At 32.1% G+C, this 13,930-nt stretch overlaps 1 protein-coding gene across 7 annotated transcripts in view; it reads left to right on the top strand.

Moving 5' to 3' along the window:
- The window catches only part of LOC141460614 (uncharacterized), a 610,369-nt gene that overhangs the window by 591,248 nt on the left and 5,191 nt on the right, over window positions 1-13,930 (top strand). For 4 of the 7 annotated variants that reach the window (XM_074140825.1, XM_074140913.1, XM_074141124.1 and 1 more), the window contains 4 exons: window positions 3,569-3,712; window positions 6,766-7,029; window positions 10,679-10,930; window positions 12,158-12,432. In XM_074140825.1, coding sequence (XP_073996926.1) covers window positions 3,569-3,712; window positions 6,766-7,029; window positions 10,679-10,930; window positions 12,158-12,432 — 935 coding nt within the window. Of the gene's footprint in view, window positions 1-3,568; window positions 3,713-6,765; window positions 7,030-10,678; window positions 10,931-12,157; window positions 12,433-13,741; window positions 13,823-13,930 lie in introns of all 7 variants that reach the window. The other 3 variants (XM_074140978.1, XM_074141047.1, XM_074141207.1) reach the window with 2 other exon arrangements.

Raw genomic sequence — 13,930 nt, 5'->3', positions numbered from 1 at the left:
TAAATTGTTGGCTATTTAAAGGTAAGCACTTTTTTCCGAGGGAGCTTTCTTTAGAAGTCATATGGTGTGCTCTTTATTTAGGGATCGGTTTTCAGTAACAAAATACAAAAAATAAATATATTTTTTAATCAATAATTCAGTTTTGAGAAACTATACTACGAGCACGCCTTTTTACTTCTCAAATTCGTATTATTGGCTTTTAATATCGGATATATGAGTGGGCAAAACATTCTTCCTAACTGATTTTTGGTCCTTCTGCTGTGAAGCGTCTAAAAAAAGATTAAGAATCGGCAACGTTACGAGTCAATCATAATTGCCTAATTACAAACCTAAATTATAGACAGAACTATTTGTATTATTTATGTTATTATTATTATGATTTATGTTTCTGTAATTGGATTATTGATCCGTTTTTTATTTAAAAATAAAAATAAAATAAAAAGTAGAAGTAGATGGAGTTCAATCCCGCCTTTTTACTGCAGTGAGTGAAAGAGAGGGCAGTAATAACATTGCTGCTCCTTTCATACCAAAGTCCCAAAAATGCTTGCTTTCACATGTGTGAGAAAAACAATAAGTTGTTCAATTTCTTCCTGTTTAAAGAGTGGCAAACAAAACCCTAAGCCATATAAAATTGGTTGTCAGTTAGGGGCGGTACGGCATAATAATGCAAGGTTGAAGTGCGTGAACTAGTATTGATAGAGTATGGTGGCGTAGCAAGGAGCAAAACGAGCGAGCAATCTGTGAAAATACGCGTCATGCTAAGCCAGCCGCTGCTGTTCCCTGGATACAAGGAACCCGCTTCATGTTCCCTTGTAAACCTTTCAAGATAAATCTGTTCTCCCGAGCCTTTCATCACTGCAGCACTCGAGTACGCTAGTTTACTGATCCCGAGCTGAAGAAAGAGAGTTCTCTTTCTTTCTAACATCCCTTTCCTTCCTCTGTTCGTCGATGTTGCAGAGTGGTTATGAGACTGATCCATTTCGGTGCACAACTTTGTTACATCTGCACCCCTCGTAGAACTTTAGTCATATCTAAAATTTAATGCATAATCAATGTAATTTTTTTTAAATAAACTTTCAGCAACAGTTCGTTTGTGGCACTATAACAACAAAAATGAAATGTACAAAATGAATTAACCACTATTTTAGCATTAAACTTTGAAATTTGCTATTTAATTATGTCAAGAAAGGGCTATTAATGCTTTTTACAAAGCACGATTTTGCTGAGTAACCTTTTAAACTCAATAAAATATCTTAAAGAAGTTGAATATCTCAACTATGAGCTATATTGTCTGCTCTCCACTCGTTCTGCTTCAAAGCAATTGACAATAATTATTGTGGATATTACACGAATTAGTTTAAACGTTATTATTAAGAGCAAATACTGCAAATCTCTTAGTTTGTCATTAAAATTCCAAATTTAACACACAAAATCGGTTTGCACTGCCAGAATTAACATACAGGCATCAACTTTTTCATTTTAAAAACAAAAAAGGTATATTTTACCTACTCATCGGAAATAAATTTCTTATTTTTTATTGTAAATTAAAATTAAATAGAACTTTTTTTTTAGCCAGCAATAGTTTACAAGTTATGATTGAAAGCGTGATTATTCACTTGAGCTTCAGTATTCACTTCTTTTGCACTTTGAACGTGAAATGAGTGACATTTATACTTATTAATGTTCACAATTTTCTTACTTAATGAGCACTTTGCTTAAACTACAGATACCATTATTAATTACTCCTTTAAACATATCAAGTGTATAGTTTTTTAACTTTTTGAATGTCGCTATATGAAAGATACATTTTTAGAATGTATTAGGGGGTTACTATCAGAGCTGCACAGGTACATGCTGAGAGATTGCCCGAACGTTAAAGACTCCCAGATTTCTAGATGTTTACAACAACAAGTACTTATGGGAACTTGGACCCGTTGTGCCAAATTTCAGACAACGAATCCCGCCAACTATTCTGTTAATCAGTTCCTTCAAGAGATAAATTAAATTTACTCTAAGAGAGCGACAATATTAGTTTAACAGTTGAAAAAGAAATTAACAAGATAATGGAAGAGACACCGCGATAGCCACGAGGATCGCAAAGCTAAGATGAATTGTGGTCCTGGGTTCTTAGGAGAGAAACACTAGGATCTTGCAAAACTTACTCTGTACAAAATTAGTAATTTTTTTTCTTCCTAGAAGATTTTTAGGAAATTAGGAAAATTAAAAGGTTACTTTTAGTAAAACTAAGCTAATAATGGATTAGATTACAGAAGTTATTGCAAGTTAAAGAAACGAAGTAGATGTTTATTGTTCTAATTTATTTGAGGAGGATACCATCAGCAAAATCTTTCTCTCCTACTATCGCTCGGCATCTTTGTATATAGTGTTTTGCTGATGGGTCAATCTGATAGTGCTTTCCAACAACAGAACTGGTGATTGTGCTTCTGATAAGCTGTTGATAACATTAAAGCTTGTGAGGGTGTCTGACAAAATCATCCCCTTTGGCTACATGCCTTTATTGAGGATCTACTTCTGACGTTGTTATCCGCTTTATATGGCCTCCCGTTGATACTATCCCTTAACTCCTGTAATACTTTAGGTTTTTAGCCACTATGTAAGTTAGTGTATCGAGTATACAGCGTTCTTCAACCTGTCATCTTCTCATACATTACGTTTTGTTATTGTAAAAATTTACTTTTTTCTTAACAACTTCAGTTAAATATTTTTTCATAAAAGGTTATCACTTCTTAAATTTTAATCATTAAATTACAGTTTAAAACAAAGTGCTTAGAGCATTTTGATTTTAGATGAAATATTTTTTTTAGTGCATTGTAATTTTAACATTCAACATTTGGTCGCATACCACTTCCTTTCTGCCTTCCTCGTCACATAACTCTCTCTTCCTCCTTCACTTACCCTAGAACATAATACAGTTGTATATTGTACTTCTAATTTCTCGAAAACTCGTACTTTTTCCAGAAAAATGGGTGCAAGAAAGATAGTGTGAGTAGGTTTTATATCTGAAGTATGTTTGTTTTCCTCCGTAAGATTTGCAAATAAATTGAGTTTTCATCTTACTTAGTTTACATTGCTGAAACATTCTGATTGGTTTCTGATTTTCATTCCTCAGCAGAATCAGAGAATCAGTTTTGTGTAACGAATTTTTACTTCCTTTCACTAAATTTTGGTGACATATCACTACGCCAATAATTGCTGACTTGTAGTCAAAAATCTTATGTCCAAAGCCTGTCTTTCTCTAGTAAAAGGTTTGTAGGTGAGTCGGCCATCTCACCATGTCATCATTGCTGGATGACATTAATATTAGTCTGTTTCTGATTTTTGCTCTAACGTATTCATTATTTACTGTCAAGCCTTGATAAAATGGCAACATCTACTGAAAATGTAGTAGTTTGATTTTCTGGTGAAAAAGGATTGAAAATTATTTAAAACAGTTATGCTCAAAACATATATCGTTATGATTTTATTGTTTTAGTGAAATCATCATTCTATGTGCGTTTTGATATACTATGTAAATCATACCTTATCCCCAATAAATCTTATGTTTTAGCATGCCTCGTTAGTTATGCAACTGAAAGTGTAATGCAGATCTGCCATGGTAAGAGGCGTTGCACATTATCTGCCGATGCTGCCACGTTTGGAAATCCTTGCCGCAAAGAGTCCAGAATGTATCTTAAAGTGGTCTATACTTGTGGTAAGTTATATATTCATTTTTCTTAATATTTTATCGCTCTCTTGATATTCATTAGTTAAGGGTTGTATAGTTTAATTGTTCAGCACTATTCTCAGCACCTAACGATTTCTGATATATTACTAACGTTAAAGAGATTTGTATCTTCATTTATTTGTGTATTTCGTTAGTGAATGCTCTTTAATTTAACTTTTGTATTTTATTAACAGTTAATGTTTCTATTTTACCGGTGGAAGGAAATTATTGTAAAGTCACTCTAGACTCTAGATCAACTCTTCGTAATTCTAGTTTAACTATTGGACAGCATTTTTTTCCCCCTTTTTCTTCTTCTTCTTATTTTTAAACCTAATAGTGAAGACAGCAACCGCTTCTTTAAATTAAGTTTTAAGGTATTTCATATAATTTTAAAACAAAATGACTCTCAATGATAATGTTAAAAAAATTGTACTAGAAGTTATTAAAGAACAAAAAAAAAATTAAGTGAGCAAGCTAGAGAACAAAATTTCTTTTTCTGCAGCCCTTCCTTTAAAGTAACTTTTATTTTCCAGTTATTTAACCTTTAAAATTGCATGAATAAACTAGAATTGTTTACTGAATAAAGGAAACGATTTTAAAATCAGAATCAAAGAAAAAATACTGAATATATTAAACTATTATATGAATGATGAGTTTGAAGAGGAAATATCTAATTTGATTATATTGCCGTAGAAGGCTTCTTCTTCGCAGCAGTTTCTTATTTTAGAGTCTGTTGCAGAAGCCAATTCATAATTCTTTACATACTTCGTTAAAGATAATATCAAATCATAGAAGATTGTACGTTATTTTTCTTAAGAAATGTATTTCTTAAAAGATATATAAGTTTAGAAGAATAGAAATCAGTCTTTTGATGTGAAATACTCAATTCTTTTCTTTTCAAGTCTTCTGATATGTAAAACTGTTTTATTCAAATTTTATAACAATTGTTATCATTTAAGTAATTTCACTGCATTAAATTTTCAATAATATTGTTTAAATTTATTAGATCTCACTTAATCTTATGTCGGCCAATTTCATATATAAAATATTTTTGTTCAGAGCAAATGATTTAACCTAGATTGATGAAGAAGGAGCCTTGACATCTTTTTACTTTCTTTTAGTGCTGTTTTTTTTCCACTACATTGGTTAATCATTGTTTTTAGAGTGTTCTAAATAGAGAATGGTTGGTTAACCGTGGATGTTAAATGTAGTGTACGTAGTAACAGGAGTTAGGAAGAAATTGTGCGTTGAGAGGTGAATGGGTTGGTCAGAAGAAGCACTCAGTCGTCCGAGCGAGAATAATTTCTTATGGAAATCACAATAGAGATGTAAAGTTGACCCGCCACTAACTCTACTCGCCTCATTGCTTACTGAGTACCTGTTTAAATTCCTTTTACTGTTTATCATTGTCCTTATCAGTGTTTGAAGAAAACATCGTTGCCTTTGTTAATTACTATCCCTTACCTTTAATTGGTGTATCGTCCTTTAATTTCAATTTTTATTAGTATTAGAGTTAACAATATCGTTTCTCAACTCATATTGTGTTGAAACAATATTAGTTCAATTTGGATCTAGCAGAATAATGACTTATTCAAAAAATAATAATGTTCAATTTTGTAAAACACAAAAATTTTCAAAAGTAGTTTTTTAGCACTTCTTTTATTTCTTTTAAAAGAAACCCTCATCCTTTACGACAAGCCGTTCATAATTTTTCTATCAGAATAATCTGTATTAATTCATATAAAACTTAGAATTTTCTTTAATCAAAAATATTTTTTCTGTTACAATTTCTTTTATGACTGGTTTTATAACAGGCGTCTGTCTCGAAGAAGAAAGGCGTACTGAATATATTGTAATTCTGAATTTATTGCAATAGATTTCCTAACGCAGAGTAGTTAGGGGTATATTAGGGGTGACAGAAAAGTCTGTGTTGGGAATATTTACTCCATTTCTTCACAGAGACCTCCTTCAGGTACCCTCAGAATGGGCGCCGTAACACATCATCCATTTTCAAATTAGTCATTATTTCACTAGTTGCGAGTATGAAGCAGACTTTGATCTTTCCCCGCACGACCTCCTTCAATAAAGTTGTGAAAATCATTTAGGAACAGTTAAAAAGTGTTGGAGGCTATAAACAACCCAGTTTAAGCCCTGAGTTAGTTGGGAAGCTACCTGTCACTCCAAATAATATCCTAACTGACGATTTGGTTTCGTCATGTAAGCTCTGAGAAACTATAAATTTAACCGATAATCATTTGGAATACAATTTGAAATACAAAGGAATTTCTTTCATGCTAGCTGAAAGCCATTTAAAATCAGTAAAATATCAACACGATTTCTGCCCTTTCTTTAGTGTTTTCAGTTTCATAATATTACTTAAAATAAATGAATGTTAACTTGTAGGATAGTCTCTCCTGAAAACGGGTTGGTATTTATTTAATATTTTATCTCCATCCAGAGAGTCAATATAATAACTGCTCGGTAAATAATTTTTAAATGCAATCTGAAAAGAAAAAGCTGCTGCCGTTTTCCAACTGATTGTTGTTACCATTTCCATGTAGATGACAAAAATAATTGCTATTGAAAAACTTTAAAAAGAAAAAGATCGGTTTTATAAATACTTATGAACAAATTTAAAAAAAAAAATCAAAATGTTTTCTTGGACTGTTCTTTAAAACTTAACGTTGCTCTATCCAACCCGTAGGACCTATCACCTTCACAAGTTCAAACATCTGTAAATCTCACCAGTTTTGGTACAATTGAACGTGGGACGTAACTAATGCTTTTTACAAGAAAATTTAATGAACCATTAAAATGTTGATGCCGTACTTACTGATTTGTGAACAACTGTAAAATTATTATATATTTTTAAATTTTGTAACCATTAATTAAAAACTTAAAATGGAAATGAAGCAGTCTTAATGAGATATACACAAGAGATATTTAGCGTTTAGATGACTATAATATTGTATTTAGATTTTAAAATTTGAAATTATTAAAGGATGTTCTTGGCAAATAAAGGTATTTCCGCTTGTTCACAGTTCCTAGGAAAGTGTTAAGAGAACAATATGAAGATCGTCCGGAAGAAGACGAAATGTTGGATGTTGATGATGATACTGATTATGAAGCGGTTCCTGACGACACTGAAAATAATATGTTACCTTCGCCCAATTTGGCTGGTAGGCATAATTCCAGTAGTGGGCATGTGGTAGATCCAGGAAGAACCCTAGGACCAATAGGATCACCTTCTCCACCAAATTCTGGTTTGCCTGGAAACCGGACTTTATTTAAAGATCACAAATCAGGTTTGTAGTGCATTCTCAGTTGTATTAATAAATTCTTGATAATCATTTATCTAAAGTATAGTTAGAGCAAGTGTAATATTTTTTTACTAGTATCAATTAAATGTGAAAATCATTAGATTTGAAATATATACTAACTCAGTTAATATAATATTGTTTTTATGTTTATTTGAAACTCTAGTCTATAAACATTAGCACAAAATTTAGTTAATATAAATAAAAATTGAATGTACATTCTACAAAGGTAGCTTAAATAACATTAAATGGATAAAAAAGATGGTTATGATTTGAATAACACTGTAAATACAAAAATAATATTCACAATTTTTGAGGGTCCTAATATAAGGCTAATTTTTTTCCGGCGCACAACGTCTATGGTGTTTTAGCGCCAATATAATGCTAATGTATGTGTAACAGCACAAATAATTGTAAAGGTATCGAATTATATTTAAAAATAGAATATTTTTTTGTTGATATAGGTATAAAGGAGTTAAAACTCAAAATATAGAAAAATTAGTACTAAATTCAATATTATTCAATGACCTGTCCAGGTGCACATCCAGAAATTCATTCGGATATTTTGGTCTGGGAGATTATAAATGCCACTTTTACATTTTAAAATTCTTTAAGCGACAATATAATCATCACTCTCTCAGTGTTATTTTTTCTGTAAACGTGCGAAAAAAAATTATGCAACAGCTCTTTAAGCTATAAAATAAACATTTAATAATGACATTCATTAATAATTAAATTATTACATTTATTTTAAATTTGTATGTTACACTCAAAGGCACATTGGAAAGCTGTTTACCTACTCGCTTTCCCAAAAGAGACTTTAATCCAAATTTCCTAAAAAATGTTTCAAATAAATGTTTAGATTTCCATTAGTGTAATGATGCACATTTTTTATAGATTAATTCACAACACAATTAGGTACCACAGTTAAAGGTCTGGAAAATAAAGTTTTTCCATGTTGTTAAACAAGTTCTGCTTCTAAAATATTAGAAACATTTCTGTAAGTTGATTTTTTAATTCATTTTAATAGTTAGGAATCTACATATTATTTAAGTTAGCCATTTGCAGCGTATAATTAGCGAATATTCATAAATTATAATTATTATATAATTAAAAGGAGGCGAGGATTAGCAGTGAGGCTGTAACTTACTATCTGTACGAGGAGAGTTTGTTAAAGATGGTAATTAACTGTGTGCCGTTTTAGTAATAGTGCCGAGTTAAGGTTAGGCTTAATGATATCAGACTTAATTATATTTCTCCGCCAACCCTTTAACATCTTTCTACTAGTTGATGATGAGGCAAACAAAGATTGATTTTTTTTTTTCCTATTAATAATTATTGCAAAAAAGTTAACTTTTTATCTGCATAATGCATTGGCAAGGCAGCTGGGAAGCATGCCTTAATCTTAGTAAAAACTCAACTGGGCTTAATGTGTATCTATACTTTTTGTTTTAATTGCTTTCATTAAATAACTTCGTGTTCTGTACAAAAAATAATTTTCTATTTCTACTAAACAAAAACGAAAATAGGGGTGAATAATCTTCTTTCTTTTTTTAATGGAACCATTAAATTGATTTTGCTGACATTTTTTTTTTTATATTTATGCTTGAAAACATTTTTACATTAGTTTTTATTCATTCCCTCTCTTGGATTTTCCTAGGAAGCGGCACTACAAGTCCATCCTAATTCTTAGTAACAGGAATACCGTTATGGTGCCTCTCATGAGAGCTAACTTATTCTTTCCTTACGAATTGTACATAAAAGTAAAAAGAAGTTTTAATCCAATCTCTGTCTCCCTAGGGTACCCCGTCAAATTTTAGAAATTTCCATCTTCTTTAACCTGATTAGACACCGCGTTTCAGCCGCTTCTTTAACGCTTCTCTCAAAATAGACTTCATTAATTATTATTATTATTATTCAAAGATGAAGCAGAGGTAGATCCATAAAGCAGATCCATACAACTTCTAGTGGTGTTAACCTGAGCAATTTCGAAATTGCTTCAAGATATAAATTCTCAAGGCTCAAATTACTCAAGCAAGTTTATGAAATTTTGTTCAGATGTCACCAATCTATGTACTCATAAAATAAGCAGTGACGCCGAGTAAACAACTGTTTACATCTTTTACGACTGTGCCAATCTTCATCCGGCCTTTTATACCAATACCATGAGGCGCTAAAAGTCAGTAAGGGAGCCAAACGTCATTACATTTCACTGAAATAAGCATTCACTTTTAATGAAAATGGCCTCTCTTTATCTCTTGGATCAACATTAGGTCAGAAAATCAGTTTCTAGACGATTGATGGAAAATATTTTTCACCTTCATAGTTTGCTTATGTATTTTCAGTACACATATGATCGAATCTAACTAGGACTCGTTCTGACAACTCCGGAAAAGGAAAAGCCTAAACTTCAGAAGAGAACTAGTAAATCCTTTACTGAAAGTAATACTCTTTGCAGCAATTATTCAGATCTTTCAGCTTATGCTGGGCATCATTCTAGGTATAATGGCGATATCGTCCGCATACTTCACACAAGAAGATCTACGAAGCCCCTAACTTTAATGTTCACAGCTCTTCTTTCTACAATATTATACCTCAATAAGATGAACAATAGTGAGCTAAGGATGTATCTTGAAGAATTCCTGACGTAATACCTATCGTCCCAGATAGTTGAACGTATTTTCAATAAACGTCTGAGAGAATCATTTTTGATTTAATATTCGGATTATCTTTAAGCCAATACCCAGATTAGAAAGTTTAATACAATGCAGATTGTTGCAATACAGTCAAATCCTTGTAAAAGATGAACGAAACTTACCCTCAATCTAGTTATTCTAGAGTTAAAAGATTAAACTTTTATTTATGGGGGCAGTGCAGCGCTATTAAACAATTTAGTTGAAACAGCTGAAACATCATTTTCCTTCAAACATCAGGTCGATCGATGTTCTTGTCCTGAATAAAAATTTAATTGCGCTCACTCTGAAATAAGACTTAAACCATGAGAATCAATTAGCTCATTGTTTAGCTTTTCAAAACACTTACTGAAATGTTTAATACATTTCTATATATAAATTATTATTATTTATTTTTTTTTAGAAGTTGTAAATAGCTTTTATTTATAGGTGACATCCTTTAAAAAGATTTATCACAGTTTCACCTTTTATAAATCAGTTTATCAAAACATGTAAATATATTCATTTTGTAACATAATGACCAATATTCTATTCTAACTTTGTATTATTGAATTCACTAAGTTCCGTCGATAACCGTTGACAGAAATAATAATTTTCTAATCAAATTAACAATAACAATAATATGGTGGCTGAGGCATGCCTAAAACTCAATTTAAGCTCATTTCTGATGAAAAGTCTTGTTTCTTTAATTAATTCATGTACATAATGTTTTGTGCAACGTCTACTTTCTCTTTAAAATTTGCATCTACTTTTTGGTTAATACAAAAAAGTGTACAATATGTCATGTACAATATGTTGACGTACTTTAATAGACTTCTAAAGATTCTGCCTTTTCCTACACTTTCTTCTGCGTTTTCATAGGGCTTATTGTGTTTGAATACGGTAACATTCAGTATTATTACCAAGACTGATCTAGTTATCTCTTTTGACGATCAATGATGCAGGACACAAGTATAGAAAGAGCGTGGTTACACCGCTGTTGGAATTGGCTGATTATGTTGCTACTGATGCTGGTGAATACCACAGTGATGGTGCAGGCGAGGCTGACGAAGATGTTGATTATGATGACGACATTACTGAAATACCCCCACTTTCGTTGATCAACTGTACTTTAACGATAATGACTACGCCAGACCACAGATCATCAGTACTAGGATTCGTCACCCACTGGGTCAACACATATACCTTCTTAAGAAGTGAGTAAATATTGAAGGAAAGAGGCGAGGCCTAAATTTAGGTCGCAGTCTCACTTCTTCAACCATAATGTCGCCTCTTCTGCACATTTAACAACTTCATCCACGGGATTGGGCTTGCTTTTCTTATATTTAATTTATATTTTACTATTATTATATTAATAAAGTGCGTCAACATCTGTGATCATTGACGCTGAGGTCTTTTTCAATGCACTGAAGACATCCGGACAGTGAGCTTTAAGAGACTCCTAGAAAGAGAAAATCTAAGGCAGGACTCAAACCCGGGATCTCTCACAGGAGTCGATGTACTAACTACTCTGCTAATCCCTTCCCTATTTAATTATCATGTCTGATTTCAAAAAAAAAGACTTCGTTAAATATTACATTTAATTTCTAATAATATGCATCTCAAATTTATTTTATACTAATATTACCTGATACTGAGATTGTAGTGCATAGAAAGCTCTAATAATTGAATTATTTAAGAACTCAATCTTTAATACATTAAATGTTTGGTATCATTCTTAGAAATTAGAAATAAACTAGTGTTAATGACCTTGACGGTCAGTTTGATTATAGGTCTAGATCAGAAATATTTCAACGCTATTAGCACAACCACTAATGAATCTTTCCTTCTTCTAACAATTCTCTTCAAAGTTCAGAAATAGATATTTTGTATGGTTAGTTAAAACTTAATAAATGGGTTAAGTTGTTTAGCGGATGTCTAGTCTAGGATTTGCGGTAGAAATTCGGGCTCAGTCAGCAAGAATAACGTTTGATAGAAACATTACGAGTGGAAGTCATATTATTTACAAAATGGATCTTGAAATCAAGCACTTGAAGTCTTGAAGGGTCGGCAGCCCTCTTGATCCTGCTTGTTTAATATATTGTTAGTTTTTTTTCCATTCTGGCCAAAGTAGGAATTTTATTTTATTGATAATGATTTATTTAGAGGTCCAGCCATTCAAGGATCTTAGCATGCCTGCGATGCTAACAACTCACATTGTTCTTACATTCAAATCTGATTCATACTATGTAGGCGACTATATCCTACATAGTGTAACCACTAAATCTGATGGGAGCAACAATAAGATTTTTAGATTGTAGTGAATGTGGTCTTCTTGTAGCCAGCCACATCCACTTTACCTCTCTTAATCTTAAATTAAGCCAGATTAATCACAATCTTTGTTATAGTTTGTTTTAAAAAAAAATTGGTCTTACTTGTTACAGAGAACAAAGAAAGGCTCACGTTGTACGTGATCGTATCTGTGGGAGCTGGTATGTTATGCATGATGGCACTTCTGATAGGAAGATTGGCATGGTCAAGGCGTAGCAATGATCAGAGTGGAGGTGGTAAAGGTTCAGGTCGTGGTCAAACTGCAGGCGCTACTACCTCCTTACCTCGCCCCTTTACAGATGACATTTCCGAGGTTGAACCAGACATTGACCTTACGCTAAGCACGCCAGTAACAATGGTGCACCATCATTCACCACCTCCAGCTGAGGTATGATATTTAAAATTTTTTTTTTTTCTTTCTTTGAAATTTACACCTGTATACTTGTCAAAAGGGTTCATTTTACTCAACGCAACCATTAATTCATTACATTCATTTGTTCATCAACTTGACTTTTATTTATCTAACAAACACCTTATCAGCCGGTAATTATATTTGAAGATTTCAAATTTGAACTACGTAGACGGTTCTAAGCTGAAAAATCGAAGTTAGAGAAGCTCTTATCCGTAAAAATTCTCTAAGCGATTGAGCACCATCTTCTAGGAGAGATTATTGAGAAATATACTGCACTATATGATAGGCTTAAAATAACTTTATATGGATTCCTATCCTTGTAAGAACAAAAGGGCATGAACCATGAAATAAGATAGCCAAAAAGCAGCTCGCGCTAGATGCTAGTGTGAAATGACCACACAAAGAATGTTTGAGGAAGAAGGCCAGAATCTTTTTTTGACTCGTAAAGTAAGTATTGGAACTGTTCCCTATGCATCTGTTTGACGATTCACAGTCTAATAAAAAATGAAAAGCTTATCTTTTGAAGAGTTATTTGCATTGGCATCTGTACATTCAGTTAAAGAATATACCTTTTTAATCTTTTTCTTTTTCTATTGAGTTCATAATTTAAAGCTTTATCCTTACTGGTGGAATTATGCTGAATAGGTTTTTTTAAATATTCATTTCACTGCGCGGTTAAGTCCTCAGCAGTAGTTCACAAAGTAAACTAATTCAGTCCAATTGCTTCTGAAATAATTATGAGAATGAAAGATTGGTCTCGATAGAGACGCTTTACGATTTAGGCTTGGCGATATATCTTTAGCAACATATGTATTTCACAATTCTTTCTGACTTTTTCAAGAAAAATATAATTTCGGTCAAAAAGAGCTGCCTATTTCTAAGTCAACAATTCTGGAATCTAAGATTTCATAATTTAATTTTATTAGCAATTAATCTTCGGCAAAATTAAATTTTGAAACGAATTAGTCCTTTACAACAGCAAGTATAGAAAAGTCCAGTGCTTCAACTTTTCTCCGCATCCTTCTTGTGTCAGGCTTATTGTGCTTTTCACTTTATACTTCCCTTCTTTGATCGTGGGGTATGTTAATGAATATTCGTGTCAGTTTAACTTTGTTTTACTTCGTTTTCTTCACTTTATTATTCTGTATTAATTTATTAGTAAGTATATTCTGTTTTTTTAAAGTAAAAGTTCTAATCCAAAAAACTAATTTCTAAATTTTCTGTTTTTGTTTTGAGCTGTATGCCAAACTAATTACTATTTCTTTTGTTGAAACGATTTGAACAGCTGTGGAAGCCAATAGTTTACGAACTACTTTTAAAGAACGATTCCGAAGTATCCGATATGGGCTCTACTAGTTTCTGACCTGTGAGTGACATTTCTCCCTCTTTCTCAGGATTGACCCTTTTTTTGTTAATCAATTGTCGCACTTGTAAAGTTATTCCTTTTTTTGAACCTTTTTTTAATGAACCTTTT

Source organism: Rhodnius prolixus, unplaced genomic scaffold, assembly GCF_049639745.1.
Source record: "Rhodnius prolixus isolate KJV_2025 unplaced genomic scaffold, Rpr scaffold_1, whole genome shotgun sequence".
NCBI lineage: Eukaryota > Metazoa > Arthropoda > Insecta > Hemiptera > Reduviidae > Rhodnius > Rhodnius prolixus.
The sequence above is the reverse complement of the archived record's forward strand: the minus strand, read 5'-3'. Positions and strand labels throughout refer to the sequence as shown.